Genomic DNA, 19,093 nt, shown 5'->3' with positions numbered 1-19,093 from the left:
TCTCACACCCTGGCACCAGAGCGCGGTGTGACACCACTCTACCTATCAGCTACAGTGTGACACCCCACACACAGCCTGGCACCAGGACACGGTGTGACACCTTTCTCACACCCTGGCACCAGAGCGCGGTGTGACACCACTCTACCTATCAGCTACAGTGTGACACCCCACACACAGCCTGGCACCAGAGCACGGTGTGACACCACTCTACCCATCAGCTACAGTGTGACACCCCACACACACCCTGGCACCAGAGCACGGTGTGACACCTTTCTCACACCCTGGCACCAGAGCACGGTGTGACACCTTTCTCACACCCTGGCACCAGAGCACGGTGTGACACCACTCTACCTATCAGCTACGGTGTGACACCCCACACACAGCCTGGCACCAGAGCGCGGTGTGACCCCACTCTACCCATCAGCTACGGTGTGACACCCCACACACAGCCTGGCACCAGAGCGCGGTGTGACACCACTCTACCGATCAGCTACAGTGTGACACCCCACACACAGCCTGGCACCAGGACATGGTGTGACACCTTTCTCACACCCTGGCACCAGAGCACGGTGTGACACCCTTCCACCTATCAGTTATAGTGTGACACCCCACACACAGCCTGGCACCAGGACACGGTGTGACACCTTTCTCACACCCTGGCACCAGAGCGCGGTGTGACACCCTTCCACCTATCAGTTATAGTGTGACACCACACACACAGCCTGGCACCAGGAACGGTGTGACACCTTTCTCACACCCTGGCACCAGAGCACGGTGTGACACCACTCTACCCATCAGTTATAGTATGACAACCCACACACAGCCTGGCACCAGGACATGGTGTGACACCTTTCTCACACCCTGGCACCAGAGCACGGTGTGACACCCTTCCACCCATCAGTTATAGTGTGACACCCCACACGCAGCCTGGCAGCAGGACACGGTGTGACACCCTTCTCACACCCTGGCACCAGAGCACGGTGTGACACCACTCTACCCATCAGTTATAGTGTGACACCCCACACACAGCCTGGCACCAGGACACGGTGTGACACCCTTCTCACACCCTGGCACCAGAGCACGGTGTAACACCACTCTACCCATCAGTTATAGTGTGACACCCCACACACAGCCTGGCACCAGGGCATGGTGTGCACTCCCTCACTCATCATCTTCAGTGTGACACTGCCCCACCCTGGCACCAGGGCACAGTGTGACACGTCCCCCACAGACACCCTGGCACCAGAGCATGATGTGACACCCCTCTACCCATCAGTTACAATGTGACACCCCACACACACCCTGGCACCAGAGTATTATGTGGCACCCCTCTACCCATCAGTTACAGGGTGAACCCTACACGCATCCTGGCACCAGGGCATGGTGTGACACTCCCTCACCCATCAGCTATAGTGTGACACAGCCCCACTCTTGCAGGAGGGCATGGTGTGACAGCCCCACACACCCTGGCACCAGAGCCTGGTGTGACACCCCTCTACCCATCAGTCACACTGTGACACCCTTCTACCTCTGGTACCAGAGCACAGTGTTAACACACCCTCCATCAGTCACAATGTGACACACCCCTACTCTGGCACGAGCTCATGATGTGACACCCCCCCATCAGACACACTATGACACACACACACAGCACCAGAGCACTGTGGCACCTTCCATCAGTCCAAGTGTGACATCCCCATACCCCCTCCAACCTGGTTAGCTAATTCTGCCTGCCTGGTGCTCCTTTTGGGGAGTGGGGTTAGGCCATGTGAGGTTGGCCTGCTCTACATGTCCCATGCTCCTGCCAGGGGATCAGGGTCAGGCCATGGGGGCTTGGCCCACTGCATCTGCCTGGCACTCTTGCTGGGGAGCAGGATTGGTACACCAGGGCTTGGCCCAGTGCTGCTGCCATGTGGGCTTGCCCTGCTCCAGCAGTGGAGTCTGGGTCAGAGGCTTGCAAGCTCCTGTGCCCCAATCCCACTCTCTGACAAGAGCACTGGCTGGGAGCAGTAGGATAAGTCTGTGGCCAGGCTTTGTGTCTGGAGCACTGGACAGGCAGAGCAGGGCAAGTCCCACACCTTGACCCCAGACCCCAGCAAGAGCAGCGGGTGGTTACAGCAGGTCAAGTACACATGGCCAGACCCCTTCTCCCCTGCTAGAGTGGCCAAGCCCCTGTGCCTTGACTCTGCTCCCCAGTAAGAGTGCCAGATCAGCTGAGCAGGGCAGGTGCTAGGATGGGAGCAAAGCTGGGATGGGGTAGCATGGGCCTGGATAATAAGTGTGTGGGCCACTGCCCACTAAGGCCCACTCATAGCTACATCACTGACCAAGAGATGGACACTCCCACCCCTCCAGGGGACCACTGCACATCATTGTAATCCCTCCCATGCCATTTAGTCCCACACCATAGACACTGGTCTAGATGATGTGTTTCATGCTGAGTGTTGGTGTCCTGGGGGAGGGGTGTTATACAAAGAAGAATAATTAAGGTTGCTGGAGCAACTGTAACTGTGGCATTACCTAATCTTTGTTGCACTGAATGTTAAAGTTCTTAAATTAGGAGTTTCGCATGTAATAATTAATAAATATGTTTAAATGTGTAAGCCTCAACATGAACAGATCACTACTTACTATTATCATCTCTCCCATTCAGAGGGAAGGTCACTTGCTGTGACTTTGTTTCCTTTTACCAGTTTTTCCTCAAAAAAAGACATTACCCTTTAGATTTTCCTTCATAAAGCTTTTCCTTTTGCACCTTCATTGCTGAATTGCTGGGTGACCTTAGAAAAGCCACCTTACTCTCCTGGGCCTTAATTTGCTCATCTGTAAATCTTTGTGGTAAAGCATTTAGAGACCAATAGGCAAATAGCAAGAACAAGGTGTTATTATTTTTCTCGCCCTCTCTTTTCACTACCTTTTCCACCTAGGTCTATACCATGTTTGTTCCTTTACATTGCTCTCTCATTGCTTTTGCTCTTATTTGCCATCTTCTTTATGTGCTATTAACCCTTGCATTGCACACCAAACTGTCCACTGGTACTTAAGAGTCGATGTGGCTTCAGAGTTCAATACTGTGCACCCGCAGAGCCTGATTCTGTCAACATACATGTGAGTAATTTTAAGCCACTTAAGTCACCAATAGAACTATTTACAGGGCCCTGCGCTCTCTGCATACAGGACCCACAGTTTGAAATGAACCTTTTGGTAATACATTTTCATAAATTAAGGATGAAATTAACATAAATTAACATAAATCTATGTTAGAGTGACAACTTTAAAATCTTTAATCTTTTCAAATGTTTATCTAAAATCAAAATAGCATTCATACAGGCATTTTGGGTGCATGTAACCCCTTACTACACACATTCTCCATGCCCCACTGCCTTGTGGGTTATCCTGGGAAGGAGCAAGGCTAAGGGAGTAAACCCTGACAGAAAATCCGGAGGGGAGTCCTAGGGCGGTTCTGTGCCAACTTCTGGCATTAACCCGGCAACTCCTGCAGCTGAGCTGGTACCAGACGTAGAGGTTATCCTCTCCTTTGGACTATATCAGTAAAGCCAAGAGGGGAACACAGGCATCTGGGCAGCCCAGGGTCCCAAAAAATTGCCCAGGCTTGCGCCTGGAGAGGTACTCCAGCATCGCTTAACAGCGTTGAACCAACATGGGAGGTAACAGATACTGGTTATAAGCTCTTGCTCGACTGGCATAGGGAACGAGCGCCAGGGGTTGCCTTCAACGGTGGGAGAGATCATCGCCCATTACACATGCAACAGATGCAGCAAGGACAGTCACTCTCGTGCGGGCCTTCACAGTCACAGTCGACGCTGCAAATGATGATCCCAAATGGAACTACGAAGGGCACGATCCATAGTCTATGTAGACTGAAGGGTGCTACACGAACCCCTTACTACGAGAGACCAGAATTCTTTCAAGTCCATCCAAATGGAAATAACTGATCAGAAAAAAAAATAGAATGCATGTAATTTGTATTTCTTGAGGAAGGGTATAATTAGGCGTACATTATTATTTACCTGTGTATTCAAGGGAAAATGGCTCAGCTTTTTGAAGAGAGACTCACTACGTGATAAATATAGAAATGTGTTTGTGTGGAAATAAGAACAGAGATAATTTGTTCCTTCCATGTTAAGCAGTTTCCAGATGCAGAATGTCTGGATAAGATCTGGGCAAAAAAAAAAAAATTATCTTGGAGAATCCGAGAATAGTTTATGAACATAAAGACTTTAAGAGAGGCCACATTAATTCCTGGCATAACTCTAAGTCATTTCAGCTGCACCTAGCACAGAATTTGACACCTAGTTTGTTTGTTTGTTTGTTTGCTTGTTTTTTAAAAGTGCCTTGACTCTAGTCATGTATTTATTGTTTAAAAGTTGCTGAATATAATATTGACACGAGCTCACTAAGGCTCTGAAGTTATCACCTAGTTTTATAAAAGATGGAGCCAGGTATTAATAGTTCCCTTGTGCTCTCTGCTGAGGTACCTTTCAGAAAGCCATCTCCAGTTCCTACTTTTCACTGCTTCTTGCCCCTCCTGCACCTATCTGGCATCTACTTCCTTCTCTTACTGGGAAAGGGGAGTTGGAGACTTTGTTTAAGGGTATTAGACTGTCAAAACCTGGTCCTCAGCCTACCCCCCGTAGTATCCTCCGGTAGTGTAGAGCTGAAACAGCCAGCTTATTACACAATTTCACTCCTCCCAGAAGGCTTTGTTCAGAGCTGATGAGAGGGAAGACAGTTGTACTTGAGACTCAAGCTCAAATGGGTCCCCAAAATGTGTGTGTAAAGTGGGGAAGGGAGGGGCACAGCAAACACAAGGGTCCAGGGCCCCAAATTTGTCTGGATGGGCTTGGGCTGCCTGGTGCTCTTGCAACTCTGAGAAGGGTCTTAGCCTGTAACTGTTCCAGAACTCAAAGTGTGCTGGAGTCCCTTTTGGCCATGGGCCAGCCTCAGGCTCAGGGAACACAGGACAGTGAAGAAAAGTGACTCCACACCAACTTTGCCCTTATCCGTCGCTTGTGCGATTTTTTAGGGACATTCGTGAGTCAATTCTGGCCAAATATGGTGAAAGGTGTATAGATTCTAAAGACCAGAAAGAACCACTTTCATCAAAAGGATATTTTTTAATGGTATAGAAACATTCTTAAACCAAATAAATATCCCTGTGAAGTTTCTGATGTCTGGAACAATGCAGCAATGAGCAGAGTGAAATCAAATGAAAATGAAATTGAAGGAAAAATCCAGAAAATAATCAATGGGAATAAATAGTGGTACAGGCAAATAACTTTTTTTCCTTTATACACTATGATTACATTGTCCCCTTCTCTGTGCTGCCAGTGAAGTCAGACAAAAGTAATGCTGCTTCATTCCCTGGAGTCAGGTCATCTATGAAATGGAGGTGCATATTCTTTCAGTGCTACATTGCTCTTAGACCCTGCTATTGCCCTGACATATAGGGGATTTCAGAGGCTAAAAGAAAAGCTGATGACAAAGGATGAAGGCTGGTGGAGCAGCCGAGCTCCTGACAGTTCTCTTCTGCTTCCTCAGCTCAGTTACTGCTATTGCTAAACTTCCCCCGGGGAATTAATCTCAGTAAGTGGACACAAGCCTGTCAACCATCTGTTTGCAACCTGATAATAAATACACATCTCAATGGTCATGCTTCATCTCCGTCTTTTCCCACCCCTATAAGTAAAAGTTTAAGGACTATATGTTTCTAATCCAGGATGTGTCTAAAAGGTCAAGCTCTGAAACTTTGGAGAAGCTAGCAGTTACTCACTTTCCTGCTTTGCAGACCCCATGGAAAGATTCTGTGAATGAAATCCCGGCTCCACTGAAGTCAATGGCAAAACATCTATTGAGTTCACTGGGGTTAAACTTCAGTGGGGCCAGGATTTCACCCTTTATCTTGGGCAATGATTGAATTTATTTGTTTTGTTTACAGTTAAAGGGGCTTTATCTGTGAAATAAGGCCTGCTAGTCAACCAATGAGAACACTGGCATTCAAGTCAGGTGTTCCAGTAAGTTTTTAATTAATGGCTATATTTAATAAGACTAAGATTTGCTCTTTGGGGAACTGACCCAACTGACCTTGGAGCCAACCCGAGTCTCTCCTTTGACTTCTGTGGGAATTGGATCATTATCTAGAATCTCTTTTCTGAAAGTGAATTTTAGTACATTGTATAGAGAAATTTCTGATAAAAAACCCTCTGTGTTTTAAAACATGTACAGAGACACACGACTGTCTTTTGTATTAAGAGAATTCCTTTAGAATCTAAGCACATCTGTGGATACAGGGTGAACCCCCCTAATCTGGAACTCCCTCACTTGTCAACATCCATAATCTGGCATGATTTTAATTAGGTGAATGACCACTTGTCATGAGTGGTCCCATAAAGTTTGTTTACAGCCACCAGTTCTGGCTCTCCGTGTTCTGTGCTGTTCTTTAGCTGTAATTTACCCCTAAATGTCATCTGAGTCCAGTGAGCAGTGGAAGTGTTGATAATGCTGCTAGACAATATTGACCTCACATGGTCCAGCAAATTCTCTCACCTGGCACTGGTCAAGTCCTGAGAGTGCCAGATTAGAGAGCTTCAACCTGTATAACTAACACGTTAATAATAGGTGTCAGCAGATAAGGCAGAAATGCAAACAGCTTCAGAAAATCTGCTTTGTATCACAATAAGCTATCAAAAATATTTTAGTGTTAGAGATGAAATCAGAGTCAGTGGAAACTGCCAATAGGGTCATAATGTCAAAATGGGGCAGGAAAGGAGTGTGGCAACACTTCAGCACAATTATTTGATGTCCTAGCACTTGTATAGTCATAGTATGTTCTGTCTCCTACACCAACAGAGTCTGTACTGCTGAAGTTTCAGTATCTGTCAGGGTGCTTTAAAGCTGCTCATGTAACGCCCCAGTTCCAAATTCTACATCAGATAGCAGGCAGACATTTAGAAGGTGCCCATCTAATGAGAGAAATGCATGTCACTTACCAAACGTTTTGTGAATCCAGGTCCAAAAATTCTCCAAGACAAGACCGATAGCTAGTACAGCAGTAAAAGGCAGAACCAGGTCTCTCTGTCACAGACAGTGCAAAGATAACCACACCCTTCTGAAGAGTCTGCCTACTCGAGATAACTTCCACAGCCAGGGAAAATTACTCTTGATTGAAAGTTGCATGATAAATATTGCCATAAGAAATATCCAAAAAAACCCTATAAACCTGAGCGGGTAGCACACCTAAACTAGCCAAACAGAAAGAGCTTAATACATTTCACTTGTATCCCAACCAACTTAATGAAAGTTGATTCTATAGAACTTAATTTTCTAATAAAAGGAATTTTTCCAAAAAGAGAATAATGTACGAATATCCACACTGGGTCAGACCAAAAGTTCATCTAGCCCCTCATACTGTCTCCCGACAGTCGCTAATAGCCGTGGCCCCAGAGGGAGTGAACAGAACAGGGAATCAAGCGACAAAGAGGTCAGAAACAATAATTCCTACCCATTCTGGCTCCTGTTTCCCATTTCCCTACAAATCCACAGATTCTCCATAGGGGGATTTTAATAGCAGGATCTGTTTATAAACAGCTTGGGAAAAATTGCGATAGATGGACACTCTGGAAGATGTGAGGATGTCCCGTTTGTGGAATATGGTGAATGTTATGCTAAGAGGACCTAACTGTTGTTTTAAAAATTTCCTTTTAAGGAATATAGGTGTGTTTAGCTCATGAAGCCACCATGGCTCAGAGGGAATGAATCCATAACCTAGCTGGAAGAGTTGGACCTTAGCTCTGTTAGCTCACGCAAAGGCCCTCCTTTGGAAGCCTTGCTGAAGAAACACTTGTCCTTCGTACCCTGTAGCAAACCTTTCCCAAAGGACTCAGACTGACGATAGAGGCAGTATGATGACAACACTTGAGCTTTCAAAGTGGCTGCTTTGAACATCCTGGACAAGCTTGGACTATTTTTCAGCCCCACCAAAGAAGGGACATCTCTTTCCATAACCCAGCATTATAAATTAAGCCAAGTCGCAAAACACCCTTCATTTGAACAATACAGTGGTAAAAATACCTACTTAATGTCTACACTACGTACATGGTTGCTTCCACTGTGGAGATGAAGTCTGCACTTTGCCATGGTAGATGCATTCTTAACAAGCTGTGTCTTGTTAAGTTGTGAAGTTGAGTTGTGAAGTGGTTGCATTGTCTAGCAAGTCTTTAAGAAAACTTTACAATTAGAATTTGAGTCCTGCAGTGATATCTTTGTGTATGCTGCAGGAGCCTAATGTTTGGTCATAGTAGTTCTTAGACACATTTCCTTAACTTTTGAAGTTCCAGTATGGTACACAAGTGACATATGCTTTAGTAGGACAGTTGTGTAATTATTTCACAAGTATATGAAATATGCCATCCCACATACATCACACCTCCCTTTTTACCTTCAAACAACATCCAATAACCCTCCTGTTGCACAAATTCTCACCACTGACAGCTCTGTGTTTGTATTAAGTGGATTCATTTAGAATCTAAGCTTTTCAGGGAATGACTGTGACACATTTTACTTTTTATATAACACAGCATATATTTACAGCACTAAGTACAGCACTTCTCCGGACAAAAGTATTCCCAGAAAAACGATATTTGGTGTTGGCATCAGGAAAAAATCACAGCAAATCACCATCAGTCCTCCTGCAAGAGGAGCTCAGATATTGTAGAGGACAATGGTATAAGAAGATATATAGAACAGTTGGATCAACAGTTCAGTTCTGAAGGCAGTTTCCAGAAGAGTGAGGAATTAAATTTTGGCTTCTGTATAGGGAACGCTAGTGGAGGGAAAGTGGACATTTAGAAGACATTTCTGTTTGAGAGTGAATATGGTTTAGAATTAGAATAACCATATGTCAGAGGAGGAGTGAACCAAGATACCATTCTTTTTATGGGGAGAGACAAAGGAGCGAAGCAACTAGTGAATTCTCCAGTCCCTTTTCTTAGATTTTTTTTTTTTTACAGCTAAATGGCCCTACCCCATTTGCACACTCAAATTGACTTCTTTTACATTGCAAGTCATATCTGCACATCTACCCACTTGGTGCACATTTATCCAAGAGAATGTTTAAGTTATGAACAAGAGCTAACTTGACTCTTATGTTGTTGTTTTTTTTTTACAATCACCCTCGTTTTTGTTTAAAACCCGATTTTGCTAGTTTAAACTGGTAGATGACATTACTGTCTTCCAGAAAATTTACCTTCAAAGCACATTTAATTAAGAGATCCTTAATCACTAAATCAAATGGACACTGGCAGTCATACAATGTGAAAACAAATTATTGTCTGAAGCTTTTGCACTTACCATTCAACATAATTAGTGACAAAATCACAAGTTGCCAGACACATGGAGACCCTCACTAACTATCCAAGATGCCGGCTAGAAACATCTAACATTGAGCAGGGGGAAGGTTTGGGTCTAAAATAGAAGGGCACTTAGCTTGTGAAAAAAGATTATTAGAACTGTCAGGGTAAAATTTTGTGTATAACATCAGGTATCTGTCTGCATGGTTCAGATTCTCAGCTATACACTTTTATATTTCTCTAACCCATAAGAGCTCCCGGTAGCTGTTTTGGTCCTGAGCATAAAACAGAACAACCTCAAGATCACTGTAAATTATGACAACCTCTGATGACTTCCAAGGGGCTGTTGCACTAGGTGCCAGAGTACAGCTTACTCAGGTCATGCCTGTGACATGCCCACTCTCTGCTGCTAAGCCAGTGGTTAGCCAAGGAAGTATGGCAGAGAGCGGGGTACACACCTCTACAATGCTGTTTGTCAGACTCATGCCTCCACATTAATATCCATAGTCTTCTACTTGACCATCCTCTTCCTCTTGCTCAGCATAGCATTTGCAGCAGTCCAGTCTGGATTTAGGAGTAAACCAGTTTATGTTTATAGATGTTTAGGATCTGTTGAAACATTAGTATATATACACAAATGCTAACAGCCCTGCAGTGGGGCCCTGACTGGACTTATCTGCAGGCAACATGCAAGGGATGCAGACAGTTTTATTTCTAATTTTTTCCATCCATGCATGCATAAATGTTATGTGCACCAAAGCATGTGCAGATGTGCACCATCAATAGAAACACAGACTACCAGCTATGGGCACTGCTAATCAGCCGGATGGCACCTGAATCTCGTCTGGGTGTTCACCCAAGCACTCATCTTACAAGGAACATTGGAGGCAGGGGAAATAAGGAAAAACTGCACCCAGCCAATATAAGACATATGTACCTTTGCATAAACATATCTCTTACTTGGCCCATAGCACAGAGAATGTGGTATACAGCTTGTTTTGGTCGAGCCTAGCCTCCAGTAATTACCACAAGCTATTTGCTTCAACTAGAATATGGGGGGGCGGGGAATCTCTTGGAAGTAAAATGATCACTTTCCCAGTTCCACCTGCTTTGTAGTCTCGGAGAGTCCTGACAGCGTCTTCAGTAGAGTGGGAGGCCAAGGAACAAGAGAACTTTCTGTCCCCTCTGGGGCTTTCCCTCAGCCTTATGGTGCGGGTCTTATTCAGACATTCCACCATCTTCAATGGACTTTGGATCATACCGTATGTCCTTGCTGTAATGAGCCCCTAGTTAATGCCTTACTTGCCTATATTGGGGAAAAAGCCCCTCACAAGCTGTTTTAACTAAATATCTTAGTAATTTCCACAGTAGATACTCCAGCCTACACACCCATCCCTAAATAATAAAAAGGCATTTCTTCTCCTCCCCCAGGCCAACAAAACAATACAATATGGCATATATAAGCCAAACTGTTCTGGGAGATGAGCCTAATAAAAGTTAGAAAAATCTTCAGTCAACAACAGAAACATTTTTAGAAATCAAGGTCACCAGCACTGCACTTTTTGTTGATTTCCTCCCTTGAAACATGAACACCATTACATAATAATTCACAATGGCACTGTAAATATTGTTTTTAATTTTACAGCTCAACACACAGAAAAACACATTATATGCTACATAAAATTAAAGCTATTACCTAAAATCAGTTTCAACAAAATATTAGAAGACACATTTTTTGTTCCTTTAAGGCACTACAGTGTACACAATAAAAAAATACAGATGCTATGTAATTAACAAGTACAAAAATAGAAATACTATTGAACTAAGTATATTTTGTAACAAAAAAGCATTGTTTTTAATGTCATATATAATTCCTTATTGTATATTTCTACACATATTCTCATTAATTTCTTCTCTATTCAGACAATGCAACACTGTGACAATACGAAGATTTCTTTAAAAGCCATATGTGTTCAGAAAAGTATAGGCTCATTTTATATATTGCAAGAGGTAAATATAGTACAGCGATTCAGCTGACTTCCAAGTACTGTGGAAAAATAAGCTTCCCCCCCTCTGCATTAATGTTCTATTTTAAATTGCAAAATGTGATGGTAGTTATAATGGAGGCATGTAGGAAACTAAGATCCCTTTCTGCAAACACTACCAGGTGTGATGCTTATGTGACTAACATACCTTTAATTTGAGTAATATTGTAAGGAATAAGCTTGTCACTCTGTGGTGTTTGCTGGGTTAGTTGCTCTGCTTTAAACTAATACACTAATCCAAGAGCATCAATACAGAAAATGGTGGGAAATTCTATTGCTTGATTTGTGCCTGGGTAGCAATGGCAGAATAGAACCAAAAGGGCTTGATGCTGCAAGGTGTTGAGCAATTGCCAGAGCTGGACGCACTCAGCAGCTTGCAAGATTGAAGCCTACGTGAGTTTTGCAAATACAATTTTAGGGCTGAGGGTTCATACATAAAGATTTGTTTGTAGAATAAGTTAGCTTTGTCAACAATAAATATTGTCAGATAAATTCACAAAGACCATTCTTCCCCCAATCCAAATACTTTCAGTAAGGAATTCATTAAATTAAAATATTCTGTTTTGTACCACTAATTGTAAGCATGCACAATCCTGCTGAATTTGCAATGCAGGCTGCCAGTATATTGATTACACTTTCCAAGAAAACACTATTCTATTTGCAAAAGAACCAAACCTCTATTGCTCAATTTATTTTATTGTACAGTTGAAAGGAGGCAATTACAGTTCATATAAACTTCAAAAACAACTCTCTAGAGACAATGTTGCCACTCCTGACTAAAAATTTCTACACTCTAGTTGACTGAATGTGACCTAGTAGCTGATCACAGTAGGTTGGAGTTCGATGCTTGTGTTCAACGGCTTCTATTTCTTTTACCAGCAATTCTGGATATAAAACACTTCCCTCTATTAAAACTTCTGTAAAACAAGAACATATATAATAATCATAAAGTTGTAAGAAACAATTAAGCCACTGATGTGAGCAGTAAACAAGGTTACTGGTGAACTGACAAATGCTGAACATGTGCTTAAAGTATGGAAGGAGAATTTTGACAAAGTGCTGAAACCTGTAATTCATTCACCTAGACATTAAAGATTTAACATAAGCTAGGTCAGTGTTTCCCAATTTTATTCAGCCATAGAATCCTTTTAAACTCGAAAAATTTTGCACAACCTCATGCCCAGGCTCTACCCTCCCTTCCCCAGCCCTCAAACCTGCCCCCCCATCTCCAGCCTTTACCTGCCTCAGCCCCCAAACCTGCCCCCTATCTCCAAGCTTTACCCCCAATCCTGCAAACCCACTCCCGTATCCCCAGGATTAACCTGCCTCAGCCCCAAACTGGCCCCCAGGACTAACCCACCTGTGGCACTGGCTGGGGAGCCTACGCCAGGTGGCCACGTGCACCCAGCAGAAGGAAGGCTGGCATGGAGGTGTTCCACTTGTGGGGGTGAGCCGAGCCATGCCCACCATAGGAGTGTGGCTGCTTGAGTGACAGGGTGAGTAAGGGGATATCTGCGGCTCCCTGCCCTGCTGCCACTGAAATAATGGAACTAAATTCAGTTGGTTTAACACCCGGATCCTTCCCACTGCCCTGCCTGCTGTTAAACCAATTCAATTTAGTTCTACTGTTTCAGCAGCGGCAGGGAGCAGCCAAGGAATTTTCTCGTGGAACCCTTATTTTCACTTCTCTGGATCACCATTTGAAAAACACTGAGCTAGATGAACAGTGCAGCTTAAAAGGGCAGAATGGACTTCAGCACTGAACCACCATCAGAAGAAGCAATAGAAAGAATAGGGAAGCAATTAAAAATGGGAAAGGTAAAGGAACAAACAATACAACAGAGGGGCTGCTAAAGAAAAAGAAGGAGGACAAGTGCTATGACCAGATTCAGAAGGGAATAGGAATAAAAGGAAATTCCAGATGGCTGGGTAAAGGCAATAGAAGTACTTATCCTGAAGAAAGGAGATCCCATCAGCCTCAATAGTTATAGTGGTATAATATGGGGCAAAAATCATAATGAAAGACATTAAGTCTACACTAGAAGCATCTGTCTATAGAAGTTACTGTCAGAAGAGATGTTCCGATAAAAGTTCTGTTGACACATCATGTCTACATGTAAAAGCAGATCAATCTTTTTATCCACTCTGTTGACATAATGGCCCCCAGGATCACCTATGCAGCTTTTTTGTCGACGGTTTCTGTTGACAAAACTCATTTTGTGCGTAGACACTCTGTGAGTTTTGTCTACAAAACTCTCTAGTGTGTACATACCCTAACAGATTAAGGCCAGTTTTAAAGGAAGCAGTAGGTGAGGGAAATTGTGGCTTCGGACTAGGCTGAAATTTAATTGATCAGATACTCATACTCCAATAATTGTTGGGGGAAAAAAAGGATAATCAGAACTAAAAATGTTTGCCAGTTTCATTGACTTCATGTAGGTATTTGATTAGGTTTGGAAAACAGTAGCAAAAGCATATGGAGTCCCAGGTACAATAATTGCAACTGTAAAAATTATGTATAAAATCTCCTATTATAGTACTGTAAGAACTGCTGAAAAATTAAGCAACTGGTTCAAGTTGAAGTCTGATGCCAAACAAGGGGGTATGGAATCACCATCACTGTTCATCAACTTCTTAAACTAGGAATTAAGAATATTAGACAAGTTGGAGGTTGTGACATTGGTTTATCGAGATTTAAGCTCTTTAGCTGAGGCAGCTGACATTGTACAAATGGTAGACACGCTTGAATTAATGATGATACTCTTCCTTACCCTGGAAAATTGGTGTAGTCAGCTTAGACTTACCATAAATGTCAAGAAAACTAAGTTGTTGCCATCTTGAAAAGGGGCAACAGACAAAATGGTGAAATGCAATGAAGCGCTAAAATCTTACAGGAAGCTTGATCACTGCTGATGGTTCCATCAAGGATGAGGTTAAAAGGAGGTATACTTTACCTACAAATGCTGCGCAGAATTTGACAAAATTATGGACTGATAAAAACATCATGTTGGTACCAAAGTGAAAATTTATCTAATGAAGCAGCTGCATTAAATGGAAGACACCAGCAGGCTGGAAGGAGTAGAAATGAGAGTTATTTAGAAAAAAAGCAGGTGTTAAAGTGGAATAAATAAAAATGTTAGAAAGTAGAATGTAAAAACAGATTACAGTACTTTGCCTTCAATTGAAAAGATTACGATGGTGCTGACACTGTAGAAGAAAAACTGAAGATATAGTGTGGAAGGAACACAAACACAATAAATGCCAGTCTGACCAAGAGGGTGACTAGATGGCAGAACACTATGCTGAAGAGCTAAGAGACTGGGCTTAATGGAGGACTAAGTAGTGGATGGGAATGAATGGTGTCACTAGTGCTCCTTACATCTGTAAAGAAGCTTTGTGATGAAAAGAAGATACAGTATTTAGTTTCCAGAGATGACAAATATACCCACTCGCCTATTTGTATGCAATGCTGAATATTAAATCTAAATTGCGATTAAATGGCAGCTCATTATATGACATACCTAAAACTGCCTGTTGGATGTTTTGATCAGGGTCATCCAGATGAATCAATAGTTCTCGGTAAAGAAATTCAATATTACTTTTCAGTGCAGTTTTTCTGTCATCATTTCTTATGCATTTAAACCAGTTAGTTAAAGCTTGAGCAGCTGCTAGTCGTACATCATGTGCAGCATCATCCAGCCGCTTTAAGAGTTCTAAAAGAAGCACATATGTAATTGAACAAGTAACATTGGACAGATGTGAGAAATCATAAAAAAGACAAATCTTCAAAAGGTTTCTTCCTCTTTTATATTATGCTTTTTCCTTTTTTATATTACAAGATGAAATAAAAATTGACTTAATGATTGTTAAAAGCTAAAATTCACAAGGTTGCTTTTGTCCCGCTTTTAGAGTTCCTGGAATATATCAAATAATCACAGAATATTACTGGACTGCTACTGATTTATCTGATTTTTATTTAAAAGCAATCTCCATAAAGATATTATAAATTAATACTCATGCATGACAACATACAAATGGGAATTTAATTAGAACATTAAGCATCAACTCTTGTTTCAGCAATTTCTGTCACTTATTGATATTTTATCAGATACTGTATGTTAAACTATAATGAGTTTGAGATTATCTAAACTTGTACAGGACTGGGTTATTGGATTCATGGAGTTCAGTAGGATGGGAAGAGGAAATCTTTTGATAATTGTTCAGTGATAATACTATTATGCCTGTAAAATGAGTTGCTGGTGTTTTGCTGTGCTATGTGGCAAACACATTAATGACAAAGGTGCCCCATTCTGGAAAGAGACACATTTAAAATCACTATTCCCGATACCCACCGCACAACAGACTATGCTAAGAATCACTCCATTCAGAACTTAGAGATTCTATAGAGATGGGGTCCACAGAAAATCCAAAGGCACATTGTCCATTCCTGCTGGCTTTCTTCGCTTTAACATATACATCTACAAATTTGTCTCTATGGAACATAACTCCATTACTCTTTGAAGTGGAGTCTATTTATAGCATTACATCATGGTGTGCTTTCAGCATGATTCTGAACAGTACTGGCAAGAAGCAGAGCACAGCTACTGTTTGCATAAATGTAATTCTTTTCCACCTGCACTACAATTAAAATGTACAATATTTGGTGCCAACTAAGTTGGGAATGATGCAGATGAGGAAAAGGCAAATGCTGAGAAGAGGATACTACAGAGAAAGGTTCCATCTAGTGGGCAAACACACTACAGCACTTACAATACTTTAAGCTTTGATTCTGCAAAAATTTTATGTATGTTTTTCACTTTACACACTCTAAGTTGTTCAAGTGACTCCAAGTGAGACTATTTAAATCTGGTAAAGTTAAGCATATGTGCAAGTCTTTGACAGGATGCACTCTAATTTTTTTGATCCTGCAAACAAAAATGCTGCCAAATGCACACAACTGTACAACCTCTTCCCAAAGTTTGTGGGTCTATTAACTTGTCAGTGAGAAAAAAATGGCTCATAAATGGTAAAAATGATAAAACGATCAAATACCAGATAAAAGAATGCAGAAATAGCTTTCTTTTAGTTAGTGCATGGGTACAGGACAATGAAGGAATGAATGACTGGGAAAGAAAATGGTTCACTCAGGATATACAGGTTGAACCTCTCTCATCTGGCACCCTTTGAACATGTATGAGAGAATCTGCTGTACCACGGAAGGTCAATATTGTCTAGCAGCATTACCAATACTTCCACTGCTTACTGAGCTCTTAGAAGATATTTAGGGGTCAATCAGAGCTAAATGGCAGCACAGAACACTGAGAACCAAGACTTGTGTCTGTAAACAATCTTTATGAGATTGTGGGAAATTTGGCCACACCCATGGTAAGTGATCATCTGGCTAACTAAAAGCACGCTGGATTATAGATTTTGCAGACAAGAGAGATCCAGATTAGACAGGTTCAACCTGTATTTAAATTTCACTAAATCTATGCATAAGCCTCATACTGGCCTGGTACTCAGGTTCAAGGCTAGAAGACACAGTGACAAAAAACACAAAAAAAAATCCTACCTCCTACTCTAGCATTAGTGTTTCCATTTTTACTAACACTAAGGCTATGTCTACACTGGCACAAAACTTCAAAATGGCCATGCAAATGTAGACATGGCCTAAGTGAAACTAAAGAAGGGCTAGACAGATTGTGGAAAATGTCTTAGGGTCAGCCTGTGACATACCTAATGCACCAGCCACATAGTTTTCATCCCTGAAGATACTAGAGCCCTGCTTTGGGTGAAAAAGCAAATCTAATGTTAGCTACAGAGTTGCTGGTATCTCCTCTATAAGGAAGATTTAAAATGCCATTTAAAATTCTAAGAATATTTATAGCATTTAAAAATCATACCAGGATAAATGTTGTTGAGTTTTTCTACATCAAACTGCTGCCCACAGATGTTTAAGAAAACAATGACAATACGACAAGCCATTAATCGAGTCATTTTAGAATCTTCATCCAATGTGGCAATTATCTGACACATCAGTGCACCTTCCAGTTTAAAAATCTACAATAAAAAAGTTAAAATAAATGCCTTGTTAGTCTTTAAAGTGCTACTGGACGGCTTTTTTGTTTTGATAGTATATAGACTAGCACGGTTATCTCTCTGTTACTATTCTGCATTTGTGATTGTTCAGTTTCATCCATAGCTGTTACTGGGACATACGATGCACAGGATGAGGTACATCACACGTGCTGATCAGCATCAGCAGGAAACTAGAATCTTGAAAGGTGTGCTGGGGGTGAGGGAATATTGATTCTTGTAGTGATGGAGATATGAAAGACTTGATCAGTCTGGCGGGGAAAGGTGTCTGAAGGTCGGAAGAGAGGGATCAATAAAGATTTATTGCAGGATGTTGTGCCTATCAAATAGAGGTTGTAATTGTTTGATGATAACCCATATGGATTCCAGTGTGGGCTGACAGCTGGATGGTGAGGCTGGAGATGGGCCTCTGTATTGAATTAGGTGCTCTTGGGGTATTTACGTGGCCTGTTGATGTGACCTACTTCTCTGGTGGAGTATCCTTGTTTAGCAAAGGTTGTACTGAGCATGGTTAAGATGTGTATTGGACCTAGACTTTCTCCTTGGATTATAATCTGTGGTAACTGAGTGCCTTGATATAGAAAATGCATTTCTTGATTACCCCACGCTGAAAGCCATAAGGGTCAAAACAATTACAAAGCACACTTGATAGGATCCACTTCCTGAAATAAACCATTTCTAAACCTCCAATGCTCCAACCTCACTAAGTTCAGCATCAGAAGCAGGCTCTGCACAGACCAGGACGACTAGAACACAAGAATTCAAAGTGACCCCAGGTCCTGCCTGAACAACAGATGCAAAATTTTCAGATATTATTTTCCACTGCTATGGAGATCAATACCACTGAGAACAAAACTTGAAATTCATGGACCCAAAACATGCCTGTCTTAACAACTGGTGTACTTCATCCAAGTGCATAAAATGTCCCCAAAACAGTTATGTGGGTGAAAACAAATCAATCACAATGCTCTCAAATGTGCTCACATATAAAAATGATAAAAGACAAAAAACCTTATCATCCTGGGTGACTACTTTTCACAAAAGTATTTGGACAGACTTCAAACTCTCTTAGACAAAGAGTTAATGGGCACAAAAAAGGCATATAAACACTCTTGATCCACAAACCTGTTAGTGGGCATTTTAATGGAGTGGGCCATTCTGTTAGTGACATAAGAGTTTGCGTAATACTGAAAAGGAATTTTCACAACACTCTTCAAAGAGAGGCTGCTGAACTCTCTTTTACATTCAAATTCGACACATTAACACGTGGTTTGAACCGAGACTGGAATTTTCTGGGTCACTATAGGGGCTCGTTTGCATACTTGGTTTAATCTAATTCTTGGCTCCCCCCTTCTGCCCCTCTACTCTCTGATTTGCTCAACTGGGTAATTTTTTTTTCTGATTTGTCCACCTTGATTACTGTTTTTGGTTCTCTGTGCCTTAAATATTGAGTCTGTTCTGGTATGGCTATGGTCTGAGGAAGTGGGTCTGTCCCACAAAAGTTTACCTAATAAATTATTTTGTTAGTCTTTATAGTGCTACTTGACTGCTTTTTTGTTTTGATAGTATATAGATTAGCACGGT

General features: G+C 42.0%; 1 protein-coding gene across 2 annotated transcripts in view; it reads right to left on the bottom strand.

Moving 5' to 3' along the window:
• Positions 1–11,000: 11,000 nt before the first annotated feature.
• The window catches only part of DNAAF5 (dynein axonemal assembly factor 5), a 48,193-nt gene continuing 40,100 nt past the window's right edge, over positions 11,001–19,093 (bottom strand). The window contains exons 11-13 of one of the 2 annotated variants that reach the window (XM_075011029.1): positions 17,317–17,473; positions 14,935–15,126; positions 11,001–12,330 (exon numbers count right to left, since the gene is read on the bottom strand). In XM_075011029.1, the coding sequence (XP_074867130.1) occupies positions 12,200–12,330; positions 14,935–15,126; positions 17,317–17,473 (480 nt within the window). In that variant the 3' untranslated portion in view covers positions 11,001–12,199. Of the gene's footprint in view, positions 12,331–14,934; positions 15,127–17,316; positions 17,474–19,093 lie in introns of those variants that run through there. The other variant, XM_075011030.1, reaches the window with a different exon arrangement.

This window comes from Carettochelys insculpta, chromosome 16, assembly GCF_033958435.1.
Source record: "Carettochelys insculpta isolate YL-2023 chromosome 16, ASM3395843v1, whole genome shotgun sequence".
Classification (NCBI taxonomy): Eukaryota; Metazoa; Chordata; order Testudines; family Carettochelyidae; genus Carettochelys; species Carettochelys insculpta.
Note: the sequence above shows the minus strand (reverse complement) of the source record. Positions and strands in the feature narration are given on the sequence as shown.